The following is a 23,810-nucleotide window of genomic DNA, read 5'->3' on the forward strand; positions in this document are numbered from 1 at the left end:
AGTTTAGTTTTGTTATAATTGCCATAATGTGTTCCAGAAGTGAGTTAATATTGGAATTTTCGAATATTCGTTCTTTTGAAGGTAAATTTATAATAAACTTTATTTAAAATAATAACAGCAAAGTAAAAACCTACTTATTTTTTAAGGTAAACATATTGCTGAAAGTATTGTAGAAGAAAGCAAATACAAAAAGGCGAATGAGGATCCTGGTGACCACGAGACTGATATTAATCCTGAATGTTCTACAGGTTGGTTTAAATTCCGCATGAAAAAATATTACGTAGGCATTTACCTCATTTTTGTTTAATTTTAGTAAGCTTAGAAGAGAATGAAGCCAATAGGAATGAAAATGAAATAATTGAGAAGGAAAGCGATGAGGAACCATTTTATGTAGACTCTGATACCCAGATTACATTCCGACAGAAGACAAAAACATCCCTGAAGTAATAATTGAACCTAATAAGAATATAACTGAAGCAACCACAAATAGAAAGAGAAGAAGCAGAGGCAATATAGAGAGAGTAAGTAGGAAAAGAATTAGAGACGTTAGTAAGTGGGCGGATGAAAAATCTAAAACAAGTCTAAACCTGGGACTTGAACATGAAAATCGAAAAGGTATTCAAATTAAAGGAAGACAGATGGGTGCACCATGCGCAAACACATGTAGACTAAAATGTGCTACCAAAATAGCTAAAGAAGATAGAGACCTTTTTTTCAATGAATTTTGGAAGTTAAAAGATCATACGAGAAAGTGGGATTTTATTGTTGGTCATGTGAGACAGGTTGCCAAAAAACAAGTAACTATTACTGCAGAACAACGGTCTCGAAGAAATTACTCTCGAGAATATTACTTCTACATTCGCAATGAAAAACAACGTGTTTGCAAAACTATGTTTTTGGAAACCCCTAACGTTTCAGAAACTTGGATCACTAACAGACCCATGAATCACATAAATCAGTTTCCTGTAGTAGTACCTTCCCATTATACCCGTAAGAATACGATGAAGATGTACCTTGAAGAAGGGCTAACTATCCAGAACATGTACCGATTGTACAACGAGCATTGCGAAAAAAATAACATTACTACAGCTGCCACGTCACGCCAGTATAGAGATATTTTCAATGAACAGTTCAATATTGGGTTCTTTAAACCAAAAAAGGACCAGTGTTCTGTTTGTTCTGTTTTTAATATGGCTAGTGATGCTAAAAAAGCAAAATTGCTCGAACAATATGAGTCCCATATGAAAAACAAAGAAGTTATCAGAAACTTAAAAGACATAGACAAACAGCTTGCACTAGATGATAAGAGCTTGTGTGTGGCTTGCTTTGACCTTCAAAAGGTTTTAGCTACCTCTTTGTCTAACGTAAGTGATTTTTACTACAAAAGCAAATACTCTACATATAACTTTACAGTTTATGATGTTGGAAATAATCAGGGTTACTGCTATGTATGGCACGAGCAGGTGGCTAAAAGAGGTCCAAATGAAATTGCCAGTTGCCTCTGGAAATTTTTAGATCTCAAGGCACAACAAAGTGTTAAAACGATAATATTCTACTCAGAAAACTGTGGGGGACAAAATAGGAATCGTTTTGTGTTTTAGATGTTTGCTTTTGCTGCTGCTCATTTTCATATTGATATTGTTCACAGATTTCTGGAAAAAGGCCACACTCAGAACGAGGGTGACAGTATGCATGCTGTTATCGAAAATGCAAAGAAAAGGCAATCGGTTGTATATGTGCCAGAACAGTGGGTTACATTAATTAGAATGGCTAAAACTACAGGAAGAGTTTATGATGTTACGGAAATGTCCCAAGATAATTTTTTTAATTTTAAAAAACTGACTGATAACGAGAATTGGAAACTTGACAACGAAAAGAAATCAATAAAAGTTAGCAAAATACGAGAAATAAAATTTTCGCATGAACACCAAAATTCTATAATGTTTAAATACGAATTCGATGATGGTTTTAGAGGTTTTGACATAAAATTAAATCGAAAATGCAGAGGACGGCCTTCCACTACTATCAAATTTTCACCGAAACTGTATGATGCACCATTACCAATTGAAGAAAAAAAGCTAAAAGGATTACTGTGGCTGTGTAATACCGGCAAAATACCCACAATGTACCATGGATTTTATAAAAATCTTAATTCAAAGAGTTATGTACCTCCTAAAGTCGAGCTCGAAGTTGATTCAGTTGAAGCGAAGAAGAGTCGGATGAGGAAAATTGAATTAAAATATAAAACTGCAAATTATATCAGTAGCTTCTTAAAAATGTAGCATTTTATATAAATAAAGTTAAGAAACAAATAATTCTGGTATTTATTACTTTAAAAATATCTCCATCGAAAACTATAGTAACTTATTCAAAAGTCACTTATGACCAATTCTGTCTTAAATCTGTTTTACCCTTGTAAGATCATTATTAAAAGTATCACTTAATGATATAAAAACATCCATTTAATAGATTAATGAATTTTGGTAACAGTGTAAATACATTTTTATAATTATCTCAATTACATAAAAAATTAGTTACTACAGTCTTCGTTGGACCAGTCTAATTATATTTATTGTAGTACTATTTTAGTATTAAGTCGTTCTCTTATTCATTCTTCAGTCTTCGCCCGTACTTGGGGCCATCATTTAGTTACTCAGCCATAATAATTCTTCTTAGGTATTTTATTAACTGCTGCTTTAAATATATTAGTTCTTGTTGTGGAGAAACATTTCCTCAGGTTTTTTAACCATAATATTCTTCTTCCCCCAATTCCTCGCTTTCCGAATACTTTGCCTTGAAGGATTATTTTCAGTAATCTGTATTTAGTGCCGTTTCTCATTATGTGTGCGAGATATTCTAACTTTCTCCTTTTAATCGTATACATCACTTCTCTTTCTTAGATAAAAGTTCGATCGAACTTTTATCGATGATGCTTTGCACGCACACTACACAACATTTATTCGATGACGTTTGTTAATCCACAACTACGTTCAAAAAACGCAACTGGTCCTCTGGTCAGTCGACAAAGATCGATGTGTGTGCGCGCGTTCATTTGGTACTGTACGTCTTGGAAGGACGGCAACGACCACGACAGCCGTCCATGAAGTGACATTCATCAATACAAATACTGAAAAACCAGCTGCCGATTTTCAGGTTTGATTTTATACCCACGCTAAAACCAGGGAGCTGACAGTTGTTTCGCCCTCCAAACCGTTGTGAAGACTTTCTTCTCCGTTAAGGATGTAGTTGTGGACATCGTTCGTGACCCTCGACAAGGGATTCTTAGGTACTAGTTTCCCGGGTCAATAAATACCCGAAATATTAGGATTCCAGATGATTTCTGATGCAGATGATACTGATGGTGAATTAAATTTTTATGCACCTGGGGGGAAATCAGCACAAATATGTATTTTAAATAATAATTTAGGACGATGTAGGCCCTAATGTAAGAGATTCTTCGTCCTATGTCGATAGAATATTGTACATGTAACAAGATTATCTTTTTTTTTTTGTAAAACAGTGGGTATTTACTGTTGAATGTGAAATATTTAAATATATCAGTTCAACTGATGTCAAAGGTTAAATTAGGAATATAAAATTATGTATATTACTCTTAATCATTGAAAACTACAATCAAATGTCAATTAATAAGAAAATGGCGACCTGATACTTTGAATATGGCAAATATGCCATTAAAGATTCTAAAATAACTGAAAAAGAATGTAAAGTTAATGGACAAGTTCTTAGAATGATGTCCCAGATTAGAATAAATTAAGACGCTACCATTGAAGTGAACTCGTCTCTCATCGCAAACCCCTCTGCAGTTTATGCTTTTAAAATGATAACCTAACCATCACATTGAATATGGAGTATAAAACATCATCGGTTTGATCAGCAAATAGTTAAAAGTAGTATACTTACAGTGCACGTGAAATATCTTTGGTTACTTTATATATCTTTTTGAAATATTAATATTTGCTCTACTTATTAATATACCATTTTCTTACCTGGTATTACATAGGGTTTTCCTTGACCTCCTCCAGCTGATGATCCCGGTCCTTGAATAGCTGAAACAGTTACATCAAAAATGTCGCCGATTTGTCCAATAGGCGGTCTGGTGATTATAGGCTGTCGATTAATTCCACCTGGCTTGTATTCCGTATCGTCTAAAACGATACCTGGTCTCGGTCTGTATGGGTAGTAGGGAAAACCGGAAGATGATGTAGACTGATTGCTCACAGTAGACGCTATAATAAAAACGGTACTAAGTAATAGTATTTTACAAATCAATAATGTGTTTATGATAAGTATGAAAACATGTCATAATCTTTAATTTGGTCGACACATGTTTTACATAAAAATATTTAAATTGCTAGATCATTCTAACAAACTGTAAATTAGTAGAAAAAAAATTAAAATGAAACAGTCAGAAAACGGCACTGGATACTAACAAATTGGGGGCATTACAAATAAAGCTCTGTCAGCAGATCTTATTCTCACGATCGTCTTCGGAGATACCAATGTATCGCTTAATCAGTTGTGCATAGTGTTTTGAGCAGATGAAACAAAAACTCAAACAGTTAGCTCGAAGAAAATCTCGTCAGAGATATCAGACGTACTAAGAGACGTAAAGGTGACATCAAACCCTTAGATATTCAGCTACAGATACAACTTTACAGAGATAAATAAGGCGTCAAGAACTTTGAAAGAATTGTTCTAGATTCGAATAAAAACTGCCAAACGAAACGTGCTTTATAATATCATAATATTTATGCACTGTATTTAAACAAATAGATCAACGGATGAATTAATTAACTGAAAGCTATAATCTTACCAGGTGTAGCTGACGCGCCCACTGTAACAACATTTGAAGTACTAGAAGTTATCGTTGTTACTATTGGTAAAGTTTCGGTTGCTGTATTAGCCAACGTACTGCTTTCTCCTAAAATATCTCTAGTTGAGTCTACGATCTCGCTCATTGAAGATTCTATTGAAGTATCTTCAGCATTATCAGTATTGAGTACGCTGGTACTGGAATTAGATTTGAGTATGGTTTCTTCTACAGTTTCCGTTGGTAAAGGTGCAACCAAAGTACTGGTTGGTTCTATTAAAGATAGTACTGTCTCAGACAAAGTGGAAGACGATGTCTCTATAGTAGTTGAAGAAGTTTTGATATCTGGTTGTTGTACTTCTGTTTTTTGAGCACTTTCTTCGGTTTTTGCCTCAGAATTAACGGTAGGAGTTACAATGGTGGTTTTGCTGGTGTACTTGTCTAATTTCGTTACCTAAAAAATAGTTATTTGAAATTAATGTAATGAATACCACAATCCATTTTATTTAGGTCAATAAAAAGAGTTATTTATTTATCTAGTAATACTTACATTCTTTACTTTTTCTTTATTCTTTTCAAAATCAGCTATTTCCTTGTCAATTTCACTTGTGTCAGGAACAACATCAGTCTCTACTTCGGGAAAATCTGTTGAATTTCCTTTATCTTCCAATTCTTCAGGATAGTATTCGTTGTCGTCCCCACTCGGCGAAAGATGAGATCCTAAATCCAACGTTAAGATATCCTCAGCGGGCTTCTCTGAAGTCAAACTAATCATTTCCGTGGAAAATGGCGGCATAGGTTTATATGGAGGTATCGGTGGTCTTCTTTTATTAGGTGGCCTGCGTCGTTTCCAGGGAGGAACAGTTGGTGGACGGTACAGACCGGGGCGTTTGTTCATTGATAGGTCCGAAATTGGAATGCTGGTACCACTTCCGGTAAACGGACGAATTGGGGACATATTAGGCTTAGGTACGTCGAAAGGATATGGTGTAGGTAGTCGAGTTGTCGACATTGGCGGTGGTTTTTGACCTGTAGGCAAAAACATAACACCAGATATAAATTTTAAACAAAATAGAGAATATATATATATATATATATATATATATATATATATATATATATAGATATATATATATACATATATAATATAATATATATATATATATATATTATAGATAGCAGATAATTCCATTGTGGTACAAGATATCCAAAAAACTTATTTAGAAAAAATGTAGGCAACGATATTCTCCATACTTAAAAAATATGTGGAATTCTACAGAGCGGTCAATAATTACATGGTATAGCAAATATAAAATTTTTTAAATGGGACATTCTATATATTTTTGAACAACTAACTCTTGGTGGCCATCAAATAGAGAGAGTGACAAAATATAAATATTTGGGAGCTTACATCAACACAGAATTAGATCCGGACCAAGAGATCAGGGTACGAATAGAAATGGCAAGGGCAGCGTTCTTAAAATTCAAGCAATTGTTCTGTGACAAAAATCTGAATACTGCGCTGAGACTGAGGTTTGTTGAATGTTACGTGTCGGGTAGAAACATGGACATTAAAAGCGCAAATAGTTAAGAAGCTTTGAAGCCTTTGAACTTTGGATATACCGGAGAATGTTGAGAACTCCATGAACTGCCAGGGTCACCAATGAGGAAGTGCTGAGAAGGATGGGTCGAGACAAGAAATTGTTGAGAACAATAAAAGTACGCAAGACTGCATACCTTGGACACATACTGAGAAATGATAAATATAGTCTTCTGCAAGTCATCATGCAGGGTAGAGTTGATGGCAAAAAGGGAAGTCATGACTGCTAAATATTCGAGACTGGACAAACATGACTGTAGACGAATTATTCCACGTTGCAAAAGACAGAGAAACTTTTAAAAATGTGGTCGCCAACCTCCGTTAATGGGGACGGCATAAGAAGAAGGAGATATATTTTTTTACATCTACATTCCTCTCATAATTCTTGTTCTTATAATATTGGGCTTTGCAACTATACAGAGTATTTAACAAGTTATGACCATTTTTATTTCGAAATCCCTAGGCAATCAACACCATGTATATAAGGAAGTAATGCATAAACAATTATTTATTTTATATAAGGTAAATAATATATTGTGCTTAAGTACGTGCCAATAAAAGTTGTTTTTTTGTCTTTTTCACTATATCTAGCAATTCTCGATCCATCTTCATCTGTCTTAGAACTTCTTCGTTTTTGACATAGTATATATAAGTAATCTTCAGCATATGGCCAAATATCCACATCTGAAAACTTTCCAGTTGTCACATTGGACTGATTTTCAATGTCCATGGTCCCATGCTATATAGTATTGCAGTATATGTTTAAACTCATTAACAAAGGAGGTTTGTATTCTTAGGAAAGCTCTTCTGGGCATTTATTTCCTTTCTTTTTCTCTTGATCTGAAGCATTTGCACATATGTCTAAGAATTTTTCGTTCTAAGGAGGGTGAGCAGAAGAAAAAGAAGAAGTATCGGACGACCGCGCAAAGGATGGGGTGACAACCTCCATAGAGATATTAATCAACCGCCATAGAACAAGCAGAATTGTTCATAAAGAGGAAAAAGAAGAAGCATGGTAAGCGGTTTTTATTACCGTTCGTCAACTTCCATGTTTCTGACTCATAGATAAGGACAGGTTTGATAATGAGTTCTCTTCACTGAACAATTAACTAATATATGTACGTCGACGAATCATAAGATCTAAATCATAGCTGCTATACGTGAGAATATACAGGAGTATCCAAAGCAGTCGATTTCTCATCGCTCAAAAGAAATTTGCCTTTTATAAACCACAACTTCTCCCAAGATGCTCTAATTCTTTCAATTTAGTCCAATTTATTGTATCAATTGTACTTTTAAAATTCGATTTGGGCAATTTGTGTTCTTTCAGTTTTTTAATTGCCATGCTTATTTCTGTTCCTGTTGCCTTCCATATCTTCCAGCTATATTACTTTTAGCCTGTCTTAACAATTTTCTGCCCATCTTTCCAGTATTTAGTTCTGATAACCAATGATCTCTCCTTTCCTTCTTTCTTTCTTCTTTCTTTCCTTCTTTCCTTCAAATGATAAGCTAGTTGCTGCTATTGCTGAATATAGATCCCTCTGTGATTATTTATTCTTTTTTCATATTGTTTATCCATTAATAAGTTAAATATCGTCCTCCAAATTTGTAATTTCATTACTCCTCATGCCAACATGGGATGGTACCCATAAGAATGTTATGTTTCTACCACGTTTTTGAGCATTGTATAGCCTATCTTTTATTTGTGCTAAATTGGCATGAGTAGGATACATCTGTTTGATACCATTTAAGGCACTTAGAAAATCTGATATAATAAGAAAATTTATATCGTTGCTGGTATATTCGTTCAGTGAGTTGGAGATTGGTTGCAGTTCTCCAGTATATATGCTACATTCCTTGGCAAGGCGGGTGACAGAGGTGCTCCCTAGGTAAATAGTTGCAGCTGCTACACAATTTCCGCTTTTGGAGGCATCAGTTGTACTTTGATATGGTCGTTTTATAAACCTAAAACCTATTTAAATTCCTAAATATCCTATAAATTTGGGTTGATTTCAGTTGACTTAATATTAAAAACAGTATCTTATGTTTGTAGCAACAAATTAAGATGAATATAAATGTTTTGCATAAGATATGCGGAAAGTAGCATATGACTTAATTTTTATTTGAAGTTTGTTTTAACACTATTATAATTTTTAAATAGTCTACTTACCAAGAGGTGGAGGAGGTAGCGGAGCTGGTACATCAAAATCTGGAGGAAGCGCCGGCATATCTGTAATTCTAGGAGGACCTCGATTATTAATTCTTGTAGATAGAGGCCTTAGAGGTCTGCCAATACCTGGGCCAGTATTCGCTTGAACATTTACATTACCTACACAAAATATTAGAAATAATTTTTGAAATATAAAACAAAATTTACTAACAAATTAATAGTATGTATTAATTTGTTAAACGGTTTATTGAATGTGTTAAAGGATTTAGCCGCCTACGACAATATCAATATCAAGAAAAATAATTTAATACAAAATATTAACATCGTTTAAAGTGTTCTTAAAATGATTGATGCAGTTTCGTGATCGTTTGCAGATTTAAAATCCCTATAAAATCTTTCTAAGTTAAGGCCAATTATGTTTTTTCGACAGGAATGATGAACAGGATGAACAATGAAAAAATTGACATATTGACTATTAAAATACGAAAATTACAATACCTAGGACATGTGAGATAATAATCAAATGTTACAAGAGGTTATGCAGGGAGAGATTAAAGGCAAGCGCAGCATAAGAAAGAGAAGAATATCTTGGTTGAGAAACCTTCGGGAATGATTCGCTTGCAGTTATATTTGATTGTTCCGGGCAGGAGCCACCAAGCTCAGAATTGCCATGATGATAGAGAAGATGAACATGTTTGATGTTGCGATGATCCAAACAGTTTGATCTTACAATGATGCCAAGAAGTGGATGAACAACTGCTGATACCAAATAATATTTAGCTTGGCTGACTTTTGTTAGAGAATCTTTAGTTAAAATCAGATCCAAAAGAGTACTGTGCGAAGTGATAAAGTGATTTCACTGGAATCGTTTGTAAAGCTGCAGAAATAGGATATATTTGTGTATACTTAATTATACACAGCGCAGACATATGCAAAGGAGCTTACTACGCTTAAAATTGGGTATGACATTGAGCTACATAAAGTTTGAAGCTGTATATAAGTAGTTATGATTTTGCTAGAGGTGATAGTATTGTTCGTATACAATAAAAGGTTTTCTATAAAAATAACGACATAGACTTTACATATTTACATAATATGGCATTTTAATACTCATCAGACACATTACTTAAAAGCACAAATCTCAACGCACAAATTAAAAAAAAATTGAACAGATTGAAAGTGGTGTAATTGAAATGATTTAATGTTTTTCTATAATCAACACATAAACTTGGAAATTTATGTATACTAGTTGACAAATAACATTTTCATTTTAGAAGTAAAGTAATTTGTTTATTTCTAAAATAGATAAAAAAAGAACCACTGAAACATTTTTTAAAATAGTAATGAAACTTACCGTTTAGCAGTTTGACAATCCCAGTAATAATATCCTGGATATCAGGGTTGGCCTGTCGTGCCTGGCTGGGTGGCAGAAGGGATCGGGTAGCAAAAGCCGTCGTCGATGTCATCGCGGCACTGTGTTTGACTTGCTGGGACTCCTGCAGAGGCAGTGACCGTGCCTGGTGCGGAGTCCCTATTAATTCCCCCGACAATTCTTCGGTTTTTTTGTAACTCTCTGTTGTAACAGAATCCTTTTCCTATAAAAACGAAGTCAGAAAATCGTATGCCTTTGTTCAAATTATCGTATTTTGTAGTATGGATTTTCGTACTCACTTATATTCTATTGAACAAAAAATTAACAAAGTAGAAATTGGTGAAATTTCGTTTCACTCGATATACCATGCCGATATTGTAATTCTTGGAAGGAATAAAGGAAGATATTTAACGGTACTTCTTGAGGTAAGAGCCCGCCGCTACCTGCCTATATAATCTAGTTATTACCAGATTAAGTTAAGTTAGTTAAGAAAAAACCATCACAGAAGTCCGTCGCAAAATCTCGTAGGCTAAAATCGCTAGCTTGCAAAATATTCGCTACGGTTATTAATATATTATATTTGTAACTAAGTAGTTCGCATCGCATTATTATTCATAAATATTATTAAGCCAATTATTCATAGTAATCAGTGTTTCCTAAAACCGCAGTTATAATTTAAACGCTACATTTATTCAAACCATCAGTGTTGCCAGTAGTTCCCTATTAACATAGAAACGACATTCTGCTAAGCAATTCTACTTGTAATTATATATAATAGTGAAATTAGCCTCAGTGAAAAGTGTAGTGCAATATCCCATAACACAGAGTTTCCGGACAGCTATCAGAAATTGCTATTTAATCTTAGCATTAAATATAGTTAGTGTTTAATCTTATTCCAGCCCTTGGCTGGTGGTCTTCGATTCTCTTTTATTGTTTAACCATACATTTGGTCCTTCGACCGGATGCAGTTTCTAGAAGCGTGGATTGATTATGGCCTAGTGAAATACTGCAATTGATTTGCTAAGTCTTTCGATATAAAACTTTGCTGACTTCCTGAATCTACAATTATTTTGACAGAAAATGGTTTACCCGTTCATGAATATACTTTTACCTGAGTGGTAAGTAAAAGGATTTGGCAATTATTTTTACTCAGGGCGGATAAATTGGTAGTACCTGTAGATGAACAAACTTGACTACTAGCTGTAGTTGTGTCGGATACCAATAAAGTATCGGGCGAATTTTGAGTAAGAAAGGTACTATTTTGTGTGTGAGAAGGATTGGACAAATGAGGGTCCCTAGTAGAAACGTTAATTCTTTTTCAATTGTGTCTCAAAGATTGATTATTTTGTGATACATTTTGAACCCCCTGCTGAGTTCCAACTCGTGGCGAATTAGTTTATAAATGAATGTGCGAATGATGATCCCTACCACAGGACTGACATCTAGACAAATATTTGCAACTCGACAAGATATGCATATTTGACAGAAAATTAAAGCTTTTGAATCAAAAGAGATTTTGATTTGACAAATCCATGTCTCTCTTGCAGCGATAACTTTAAGAATTTTGTACACACGTATGTGGAATGCGATCGTTTATTGCAATAACTACAATATTTACCATTGGAACTAATGTTTCTCGCAGTCGAATCAGACACATTCGCGTGAAAGTTTACCTTAGGAGAATCTTTATGCGAGTTTCTAGTAAAACTATTACCAGGTTTTGAGCTACCGCCGAACATATCCACAAGTTTTCCAGTATCGTATAGCGCTTTTTTAAAAATTCAAATAATATATCTTCGTCAAAACCTACCTTCAAAAACTCCTTGACTTTGAAAGTCCAGTTTTTTCTCTAGCAAAAATACGAGAAGCGTCTCAAAGGTAACATGAGCAGATAGTCTAAGATTTTTTATTAAATCCAGTGTTTTTTTACTCGTAACATAGAAATTCCGTACTTCGCTAGCATTATATTTATTTATCTGCTTTTGATCCAGTAACGTCTGACACAGGGAATTTAATAACTTATTCTTATTTTCAAAATTATTTTTTAGCATGGAAATAGCGGCATTCAAGTTTTGATTTGTCAGGTAGAGACTCTTTTAAGCTAAGCGGTTGCCCTCTAAGTAAACGTTTGAGATAGTAGAACTTTTCACTATCTGATTTTAATTTGGGATTGTTCAATAAGAGCGAAGAAAATAAATCAAAAAAGGACATCCATTCTTGTGGATCTCCAAAAAACGGTCTTATATTAATATTGTCGTACGGCCGTAGCGTCCTCCTGGTTTTCTGGGGTTTCTGGACGTTCTACGACCGCCGCTCTCGAAGAGGATCTCAAGTTTTGAGAGTCAATTTTCGTTTCAAGGAGTTAATTTGGAATTCCGGCCTCTACGTATAAGAAGCTTCGCCGAGCCTCTGTGATGGGTGAGGGGACACCGGCAATCAGAATTCTCTAACAGTTCGAGCTTTCTTACAGACAGTATTCTTACAATGACTTAATATTTGTGTTAGAAGTCTGACGCTGTAACGATACGATCGTTAATAGTCTAACACTTCGAACGTTAGCAAAATCTTTCAAATACTGAAACCGAATCCCTACATAGCTACTAATTCGCCGCCGTAAAAGTAGGCAATTTATAATACAATTTTATACATCGATTTACAATAGAATCGATTTCCTTGTGCCCATCCACTACCTGGACCCTGGACAGCGGATTAGGGAACTGCCTTCCCAGCAGAAGGGTTACTAAGGACATTTACTTTCTAGTTAAAGCTGTTAATAATTCAAATTTAAATTTTTTATATATTACATATTATATCCTCGGATACTTAGGCCTTCAGCCTAAGTGGGTTACGAAACAGATTTGTGCACAATCCCTGGTTAGTACCCTCAACTATTTGAATCCTTTCAATTGCTTTAATTTTGTTATTCCTTATTTACTTTAAATTTATCTATTTATTAATATTTTACATTACACTTTATAGGTGGTCAGGATATATTATCCAATTTTATGGTAATTTGTATATACCCTCATATATCAAATTGATGTATGTATTGTTCTGGGGTCTTAACTGACTAGTCTCAGATTTTTAAACTGCCTTTTTTGCAACTTGTATAAGTATTTAATTGTTTTCTAATATTTTAATTATGTACTATTTACTCCAAGTGAGTTATCCTAAACTGTAATCCCAGATCATTATATCTCATTGTTAGAGAACTGGGTAGACCAAATTTTTGTATATAATTATATTTTGGGGTTAGGTATATTTCTAGGTAACTGTCTTTTTTTTTGTAAATATATATTTTGGGGATATATTTTAATAATTGGTTAATGTATATAAGTATAGGGTTGGGATAGTACATAAGATTCGAATATAGTGTATAAAGCATTTCTGATTTTTATTTGTTTCCTATCATCTTCTATTGTTCAGTTAATATATAACTACATATACCCCAAATTGGTGTGATATTCAAAATTCACCCTGGCGCCCATCTCAAGATCATCTTAGGATTGATCTAACTATCTTAGGTTACTACAGGCAAGCAAACGTGCCAACCTCCTCTCTGAGCACTACTCTCATTCTCTTGAGCTAAGCCTATTCCGTTGTAGTACTTCAAGTAAATATTATATTTTCTTTTGTATTGGTTACATTCCCTTTATTTAACCTTATTAAAATAATGATTAATTAATTTTAAATTTTATTCAACCGTAAATCTTAAAAATTCCTAATATTGGCTTCACCATCTCTGGCTTTTCCCTTTTAATGTGCAACAATTAGCTTTCCTTTTTTTTTATCGGTAACAACGCGTGGTGTATGTCTCAAATTCCACAGAGATGCCGGCCTTCTCACTTTGTGTAGCCGCGTTTTCTCTCCTCGGGAGAGGCACAAGAATGCCGGTCGTATCGACTCCTCTTACTGCCCGTTGCTTCGTGTGTGTCACTACCTTTCGCTAACAGTATTTCCTATAGTTTCCTACAGCTCAACCCTGATCGGAAAAGCAATTACAAGTCCCCGTCGGGGCTTTTATTCATCTTCGACGATAGTAGGATATTGGTTAAATAATAAAACTCAAAGTAGCGTGGTAACACACCAGGCCAACAAGGTCTAGCGGGGCTAGTAGTATATGACGACTGGATCCCGATCGGAAGATGTACTGCTCTTTTATACACATCGTGTTTGAGATATTGCAGCGATCTTCCGCCGAGAGGCCAATGACAGCATAGTTAATAACGAGCGCTGTGATTGGCCGGCCAAAATAACAATCTTTGTCGTGATTGGTTACCTTGGCGACAATATCAGGCAACTTTAGATTTGAAACACTATCAACTATTTTGTTTGATGTAGACAAATTTTCAATTAATTTCTGCAATTGGGCTAACGCGAGTTCAAATCTCTCATATACAAACTCATTTTCCTCAGTATTTTTTATAGTTTTCGGATAAATTATCAAATTAAATTCTAACTAAATGAGGGTTATCTACTTCCCCCTTTATAAACTTTTTTACGCGTGTTAGTTAGTGTTTAATCTGTTTTTCATTCCATCCCTTGGCTGGTGGTCCTTCGATTCTCTTTAAAAAAAGTTATTGTTTAACCAGAAATAATAATACATTTAATTTTTTGCAAAAGAAACTAACCACGGCAAATAAACAAACAAATATAATAAACAAACAAAAATTCGATAAGAAACATTCGGGTTTTAATCGGGAGACTAGGAGGAAATATAATTTTGATCTCTCTCTATGAAGTGAAAACATAATGCTAGTATCTTTTACTAATTTTGTAATACTTACCATAATTTTTTCCGTATCTGTACTACTCTGATGGTCATAAACATTGAGGGTATTACTTGTAATAAACAGGAAATTTTGTCTGAACTATAAAATCCACAAGTGTGATATATTATGTATACAAGAGACTCACCATGACATATCAGCACATAGACCTAACGTTGAGGGAATGCAGCTTATCATTGAACATTCAAGTGCAAAACATGGAAGCGCCATGTTCGTGAGAAGAGATATTGATGTAACATCAGCTGAAAAAACATGCTACAACGACATTGAAATTCTGACCGTCGAAATAAAGACCTGCACGGTGACATCTGTGTATAAACCACCCTGGAGAAACTTTGTTTTCTCCCCTCCAAAAAATTTCGCTTCTCAAAAAACCAGATTCATTCTGGGTGATTTTAATAGTCATAATGTCCATTGGGGCTACGCTTCAACTGATAAGAATGGAGATCTTGTGGAATCGTGGGCTGAACAAAACAACCTGGCACTTCTACATGACTCAAAACTGCCCTATTCGTTCCAGAGCAAAATATGGAAGAAAGGTTACAATCATGACGTCACCTTCATCAGCATGTCTTTAGAGGACCGTTGCGTTAGGAAGGTATATAAGCCTATACCAAAGACGCAACATAGGCTCGGGGGAATAACTGTATACAGCACCATAAAAGCTCCCAAAATCCCTTTCAAACGAAGGTTTAATTTCAAAAAAGCGAACTGGGAAAAATTTGCTGATGAATTGGAAACACAAGTGAAAAATATAGTCCCGATGCCCAAAAACTATGACGCGTTCATCAAACTTGTAAAACGAATCTCATGTAAACACATACTCAGAGGATGTCAACAACATTATATATCTGGTCTGAACGATGAAGCAAAAGACATTATGACAAAGTACACCGAAGAATATAGTAAGAGTAAGTAAGTAAGTCTTTACTATATTCCGAAGAATATAGTAAAGACCCATTTAGCGAAGTTACGGCAGAGATAGGGGAGAGACTGCAGCAAACACTAAGTGCCTCCAGACAACAACGGTGGAGTGAGACTTTAAATAAAATGGATATGACGCACAGTAGTAAGCAGGCTTGGAATATGATAAAAAAACTAAATGGTGATCCCACAGAGATGAAAGAGCTATATGCAATAACGCCAAATAAGATAGTCCACCAACTGCTTCTGAATGGCAAAACAAACAATCGTTGCAAAACGCCAAAGATTATAAGAACTCAAGCCCAGGAAACAACTCTCTTACGAAACCCATTTACCATCGAAGAGCTCAAAAATGGTATTGACTGTATGAAAAATGGAAAATCACCTGGGGTGGACGAAATCCTAACAGAGCAAATAAAACACCTCGGGCAAAAAGCGAGAAAATGGGTGCTTGATCTATTTAACATCTGTCGCTCTACCTACCAGATTCCAAAACTGTGGCGTAAATCAAAAGTAGTAGCCCTTCTGAAACCTGGGAAAGACCCTGAACTACCGAGTAGCTACCGTCCGATATATCTGCTATGCCATTTGTATAAATTGTATGAACGCCTCATTTTAAACCGCATCCAGGAAACATTAGATGCAAAACCCACAACAAGCAGGTTTCAGACCAGGTAAATCATGCACAGGCCAAGTGCTGAACCTAATAGAATACATAGAGGAGGGATTTGAGCAGAAAGAGATAGTGGGAGTAGCCTTGATAGAACTCACAGCGGCCTATGATACGATAAACACTGTGCTTGACTATAACCTGGTAAATATCATTAGATCACTGTTGTGTAATAGACGTTTCTACGTTGTGCTAAATGGAAAGAAGAGCAGACGGAGAACCCAAAAAAATGACCTACTTCAAGGAAGCGTTCTGACGCCGTCCTTATTTAACATCTACATCAACGACCAACCAATGCACCCTCAGACTGAGAGTTTTGTCTACGCTGACGACCTTGGTATAGCCGTAAAGGGAAAAACAGTCACACAAGTAGAGTCGACAATGGAAGAAGCTTCAAACATGATGTCAACTTACTACAAACAAAACTCATTAAAGCCAAACCCTACTAAAACCCAAGTATGTGCATTCCATCTCAACAACCAACTGGCGCATGTAAAACTGAATGTTTTTTGGGAGAGACAACGCTTGAAATATACTGATAGGCCCAAATATCTTGAAGTAATACTAGACCGGTCACTAACGTATAAATTCAACTGTCAGAGCACAAGACAAAAGGTTTCTACGAGAAACAACCTTCTCCGGAAACTTGTAGGGAGCAAGTGAGGTGCAAACCCCCAGGTCTTGAAGACAACAGCTGAGGCCTTATGTTTCTCAACAGGGGAATATGCTTGTCCCGTCTGGGGTAGATCTAGACACGCCCAACAAGTCACCACGGCGTTAAATGAAACATGTAGAATAATTACCGGTTGTATGAAGCCTACCCCTCTACCCCTACTGTACCGGGTAGCTGCATTCGCATCACCAGATGACCGTAGACGCGCCTCACAATATGTGGAGAAGTTCAGGCAAACTTTCGATGAAAGGCACCGATTATACGGGTTTGACGAACCGCCAGGAATCAGCCGACTTAAATCAAGGAAAATGTTTATGAGAAATGTCAGCGTTGAACCACCCGAACTGTTTCCCCTACATCCAGAACGACCTAATGGAATGAACCTGGACTGGAGAACCTGGCGGACACTCAATCGCATACGCACAGGTGTTGCCCCTGTAAAACAGAACCTCATTAAATGGAGCATCAAGACAGACAGCGACGCACTTTGTGAATGTGGGGAAATACATAACGTGAAGCACCTGAGAGTATGCAGACTTTGCCCATCACAGTGCACCCTCGATGATTTATGGCTCGCAAAGACAAAGGGTGTAGACGTAGCCCGATATTGGGCAGAAAAACTGTAGTCGGATCCAGACACGAAAAAGTAAAGTAAGTCTGGTGGTCATGAACAAAAATATTTATTTATTAACTAATAAAAGAGAAAATCCCAGTGGTTGGCTGTATACCATCGTTTAAAATTTTTTTAATATATATGATTTTTCACTAGAAGTGTTTTACTTCAGTGTAAATAATTTATTAATTATTGTTTTCTGTCCTTTGCGCCAAACGAAATGTGCAAAATTTACATTACATTTGCTTTTATGATACAAATTTACAATGTCAAAGGACAAAATTTGAGTCCCAGAGTATAACGGTTTTGATTTGTGAATGGCGTTTGTAAAAATTCTGTATAATATAGAATAATTTTATAATTTAAAAACGTGACCAGACAGTTGCCCATATGCTTCGTTAACAGCGCCGGTTTGTGTGACGAAATTTTATAATTTTAAGTGAATCTTTAAAAACTTGTAAGCAGTTTTTAAGTTACGTAATTCATTTTTAATTATTAAAAAAACGACCTTTAAAAGGGTGTCAATATACTTGACTACATCTACATATCTTCCAAATTCAGTATCTATTGTTACCTTATTTATTCGCATTTTTTATTTCTTTGGTTTTTGTAACGTTATTTACAAATTATTATTTCCAATCATTTGCAATTTCTTCTCATTTTTAAAGTTTGTTCTCCGAAGTGTCAGTGTTTAGTCTTGTGTCAAAAAGCTTCAATTTTTCAATTTTTGTTTATTTTCTCTATATTTTTATAATTTGGTGAGACATTCCATATATTCAATTATTTCTCACAATATTTTTTATAACGACTTTGCAAGTTTTTGCAGTAATAAGAACATTCCGTTAGCCCCGGATATTTATTTTGAAATATTCTAAATAATCCCTTGTAAAATGTCGCAAAGAGCACCGTTACCTTTTCGACCACTCTGTTCAACTTTAGTTGAACGTAATCCCCAAAATCGTTAACTCATCTTGGTAGTTTTTTGACACTATAAATACAGCTAAATTGTCAGATCTAGTCATTTCCCGTCTACAGCTAAAGAAGGTGTAACACCACTTCTGTTCGTCAGGAGACCCCCTTGTTTAATTAGGTAAGATTATTATAATTATCTTAAATATCTCTGGTTAATTTTTGTATTTCTCGTTTCTTCAGTGTCTTATTTTCGACCGGTGCTCTGCAAAGTTTCTTTATATTCCATACAAACAATATTTTTAATTTAGACTAGTGCTTTACAAATTCTCACCGCTATTATTCTTAATTTCGACTGGTAATCTGCCAAATACTCATTATATTTCGACAATGCTAAACCAATTAACTAATCCGAGGAACAATGATAGCCACAAGTTGTCTCTGATTCCTTTCTTTGAATGTCTCCTAATCATGTCCGTTTAGGTCTTCCTCTTTTCCTTTTTTCAACTGGTACCATTTTATTATTTGCTTAGGAAGTAGTCTGTTATCCATTCTTTGGACATTGGAACGTTGGGTATTTTTTCCAGTCTTGATTTTCTTGAAGATATTCACCAGAAGTCCATTTTTAAGAACAATAAGCGGCATTCTAGGGATTTGTTTAGCAGCCATGTTTCGCATTCATACAGTATGATATTTTTAAAAATTTGAAATATATCTTTGCACAACAGAAATGAATTTAGACATTCTATAACATTTTTTTCTCTTACTATTCTTTGTTTCGTTGCTTTTTTAGTGCTTTCGCTATGGTTAATTGTTGTACCTAAATATGTATACTCTCTACAAGCATTAATTACAGTGGTCTCAATTGTGATAAAGTTTCCTGTTGGGTTTCCAACGCACATACATATATTCTATTTTTCACCGATTCACTTATAGACCCCATTCACCATCATCATCATTCTGGCTTTACATGCGTCCTTGCCTTCTCAAGAATTTCTCTCCAATCATCCTTATCCATCGCCTTCCCCTGCCAAGCACGTATTCCCATTTTTCTGATTCCCATTCTTCATATTCTTTAAATAACATTTTAGCCATTTATTCTACGTCTTGTTTATACAAAGTATTCTCCTCATTCTATTGTACGCCCATTCCAGAGAAAAAATCTTTTTTGCAATGGATTGGGTTGTTCCTACTTTAATTTTTAATGTGGCTTATTTGTACAGTTGCTTTACTGCTGTAATAATCTGAACATTTATTGCAGAATTTTCCAGGACTTAGCATAGTTTTTTACTGTACTGTATCGTATGCTTTTGTTAGATCAACAAATAAGAGATAGATCTCTTGGTTCCCATTTCGTTTCTCTTTTTGTTTCAGTTAGTTGAGTTATAGTAAAAATATGATCAAGACATGATATACCAGCTGGGAATCCTGCTTTTTGTTTTATTTCATACAGCACATACTCTTCTTCAATAAAATTTTTTAAAGATTTTTCCATATAGTCGACAAAAGATGCTGGTCACTGAGACGCATCTGTAGTTTCTACACCAGTCTCTTGGTTTGGTCCAATGTTGGACCGGTTGGGGGTTGGATTATAACCTAAAATCTCCAATAAAATGGCAAAATGGGGGGAAATAGGCGATGATGTAAAAGGTGACAGTGAGGAAATAAAAAATACAAAACATCTTATTACATGCAGAAACTCTCCCCATTGGTGTACACTTAAAGATTAGTGGCAACAAAGATAGAACGAGATAGATGATAGAATGGGCGTAATCCATGCTTCTCTCAAACTCCTTGGAATTTCTTTCCTCTTTAAATATCTCGTAAATAACTCTTTCAGATAGGACGTCAACTTGGGTATTCCATTCTTTAGTAATTCTGCCGCTATACATTTGGGCCCTGGTGCCTTATTAATTTTCATGAATTTTAGTGCTTTTCTATCACGTCTGCTTTTACATTAATATATTCTCATTGAACGTGAACACATATAGGGGATAATGTAGATTACTTTTCTCTTTTTTCTGTGTAATGTTCATTTTACGTGTTTTTTACACCACTCCCCTCCACAGATTTTACTACTTTTCATGCTTCTCTTGATTTTGACCCTTCAGTAGTCAGTCTCAATGCATTTTGAATCCCAAGTTTTATTTCTATTGTCTCTAATCATTTATTTAAAAGATGCCGATTCTCCCTTATACGTTAATTTATGATTATGTTATATGAATGGGTATCAGACGTAAGATAACTGTTACACAGTTTTTGATTTAGGCAATTCTAATACAGTATTTTATACTTTCGTCGTGTAGTCTCTTTATATTGTATTTTATGGTTTATAGTTTTTATCATGTTGGTTTATTTTTAATTTAAAGTTAACTGAAAATAACTTTACTCACTTTACGTTCAAACGCCACTACTTTGTATAATTGATCGATATTTTTACATTAAAATTCTTACGCACTTGATAGTTCGTTGTAGTTCACTTTCAAGATTTTGTATTATCAGCTAATAATCGACAAAAAGTATTGGTCTTATTTGTGCATGTTGATTGATTTGTATACCTACCTGTCCCTATTATTTTATCCCACTCTCTTATAATGCTATTAAAATGTACTTGATTTTTATATAAAAAAGGACAATACAAAAAATGTCGAAACATTAAAAAACGTAAACAAGCCAATCAACAAAGAAATAAAAGAGAAAGCTTTCATAAAATCGGCAACCCACTATTTAATCTGAATATGTTTCGCCAACAAACGCTTTGAATAATAAAAACAACGATTATATCGAAACAATTTGCATACATACCGTTTTTGAAGGTTGAATATAACCAGCAAGTCTTCCTGATAATTCCACATCGTTACTTTCTAAAGCTTCGTCTACATTTTTATATAAATTATAATCATCTGCAATCGCTGTACTCGATAAAATGTGGTCCATAGATCTTGCAACTCTATGAGCGGATGAAGTAACTTGGTGGTCCTCTTTATCTAAAGGTTCGTCTCTCAATGCCGATCTAGCAACACGAGACGTCTCTTCGAAGATATCCTTTGCTTCAGAAGTTCGAATAGCTGGCAGTTGATCATCTTCAGCATTAAATTTTGCTGAGTTCGGTGATATGAATGAGTTCGAATAAATATCTTCCAAAGCTGAAACAACAAAAAAAAAGACATTAAAATAAGAGTCATTGTGGAATACTGGGCAATGAAACAGCCAATGTCTTAACTAAAAGAGACGTATATCAATCTGAAGACACAAAATATGAATGTACAACAAAGGACATTAAACACCTTTGGAAAGCAAGGTGGAAAAAAGATAAAATAAACATTAAAAAAGGTACAATTCCTAAGAAACCTGGTTGAAAAAAGGATTTTTTCCAAAAATGAATGTGATACAAAGAAGAGAAGACAAACTTAAACCGCAGGTTGTAGTAGAATATAGTGCACTAAAATCCTTCATAGATGTATCGGATCAAATGAATTCGTATAATTCATTTTCAAGGTCATTGAAATGGTACCAAAAAGTTGCCTTTGATATTTTACTAAATGTACTAAAAGAGAGGAAATTATCAAAGATATGCTCATTAAATACGATTATGTAATGCCTGCTAATAATTTACACAATTTAGTAAAATGTCTTAAAAGAAACCGCTGCAGCCAATGCTATAGGGATATTATTACCAAGCATGGAATACAAACAGCACAAAGGAGACTCCACGTGTGTGGACAAAGTGTTTTGCTTGTTAAATAAATATTTAAGCTAAGAAAGCGTTTTTATTACACTTTGATAAACAACCTTAAAAAAAGTATAATACGATGTACAACGTACATTGTAGCTACGGCCTAAAATCATGGAACGGTTTTCTGAGGTCAAAACTTTCTCCATATATAATGTACCAGCCGAGTGACGCGCTCAATAATTGAACTTATCTTCTGGACTGAGTACTCAAATGACTCGTTGGCAATGCAAGGAAAAAGAGACTGGCAGTCAATCTTTTAAGCACCTTTGGAAAGCAAGGTGGAAAAAAGATAAAGACATTAAAAAAGGTAAATATTACAAAGAAATTAAGAAAGAATTCCAAAAAAACCTGGTTTATGAAAGGATTTTTTCCAAAAATGAAATCAACCAAATGGACCGTAAGGTCCACAGTCATACAAAATCAAGAGAAAAAAATAATCTTAATTATAATTTTAGTATAATATAAGTATTTAACGAAAACAACAATCCATACAATTATTTATTTCGTTAACAATATTACGCAACAATACATACTACAAAATATAAAATCGTATCGATATCTCGTTAAGAATCTTCGAAAGAATGCCATCGCAGATCGCAGAGCGTAGGTAACATTCGGATACTATTTTTGGTACCGTTAGTACCGTTACAAACGTGCCATAGGTGTGCCCATAGGTTAGTGTTTTTAATAACACCCGAAATAGGCTAATATGTATGAGGTTCAGGTCCGGCGTGAATGTCCGTTAGGAAAACGACTGATTTGGTCGACGATTTAAAAAAAGTTTAAAGGTTATTGCTTCTTTAATTATGAATTTTAACCTTTTTGGTCATTCTTATACGTGACTTTAGACAGTGTATTTAATTGTTTGTTTCTTTAATTAACTGTCTACTTATAATAGTTTTTGTATAGTAGTATAGAAAGTGTGTAGTTTAATATTTTATAAAATTTTGTTCCTCGTAAAATAAATATACGAAATAAAATTAAAGAAGATGAAAATGTGTACTACTAAAATGGTAACCAAATTAATAGATTTGGTAAACTTATGGTCAAACAAGTAGGTCCTTGGAATTAGCGAAGCTAGATGGACCGGATCGGGAACTGTAAAAAGTGGAGGTTATATTACTTATTACTCCGGAAAAACGGATGACGTTCATGAAAATGGTGTTCCTATAATTCTTGAGGAACGACTTGAAAATCTGGTTGACAAATTTGTTCCTCTTTCAGAGCGAATAATGATGATAACTATTAAAAGTAAGATTAATATAAACTTAATACAAGTATACGCTCCTACAAGTAACAGTACAGACAACGAAATTAATGAATTTTACCATGTATTAAAGCAAGCACTAAATAACACAAAAAAACACGAAATTTGTGTAATAATGGGAGACTTCAACGCTAAAGTAGGAGAAGACATAACTCCCGGAGTTACTGGAGGATTCGGTCTTGGGGAAAGAAACGAAAGAGGTGATAGATTGGTAGAGTTCTGCCAAGAGGAAAACTTTGTTATCACCAACACATG

At 34.7% G+C, this 23,810-nt stretch overlaps 1 protein-coding gene across 1 annotated transcript in view; it reads right to left on the reverse strand.

Annotated features, from left to right (window-relative positions):
* pwn (calcium-binding EGF-like domain-containing protein pawn) overlaps positions 1-23,810 on the reverse strand; it is a 69,853-nt gene that overhangs the window by 20,527 nt on the left and 25,516 nt on the right. The window contains exons 2-7 of the mRNA XM_072534216.1: positions 21,358-21,698; positions 9,956-10,196; positions 8,602-8,760; positions 5,382-5,860; positions 4,835-5,285; positions 4,008-4,247 (exon numbers count right to left, since the gene is read on the reverse strand). Of these exons, the coding sequence (XP_072390317.1) occupies positions 4,008-4,247; positions 4,835-5,285; positions 5,382-5,860; positions 8,602-8,760; positions 9,956-10,196; positions 21,358-21,698 (1,911 nt within the window). The remainder of the gene's footprint in view (positions 1-4,007; positions 4,248-4,834; positions 5,286-5,381; positions 5,861-8,601; positions 8,761-9,955; positions 10,197-21,357; positions 21,699-23,810) is intronic.

The sequence above is a fragment of the Diabrotica undecimpunctata genome, chromosome 6, assembly GCF_040954645.1.
Source record: "Diabrotica undecimpunctata isolate CICGRU chromosome 6, icDiaUnde3, whole genome shotgun sequence".
Taxonomy (NCBI): Eukaryota; Metazoa; Arthropoda; class Insecta; order Coleoptera; family Chrysomelidae; genus Diabrotica; species Diabrotica undecimpunctata.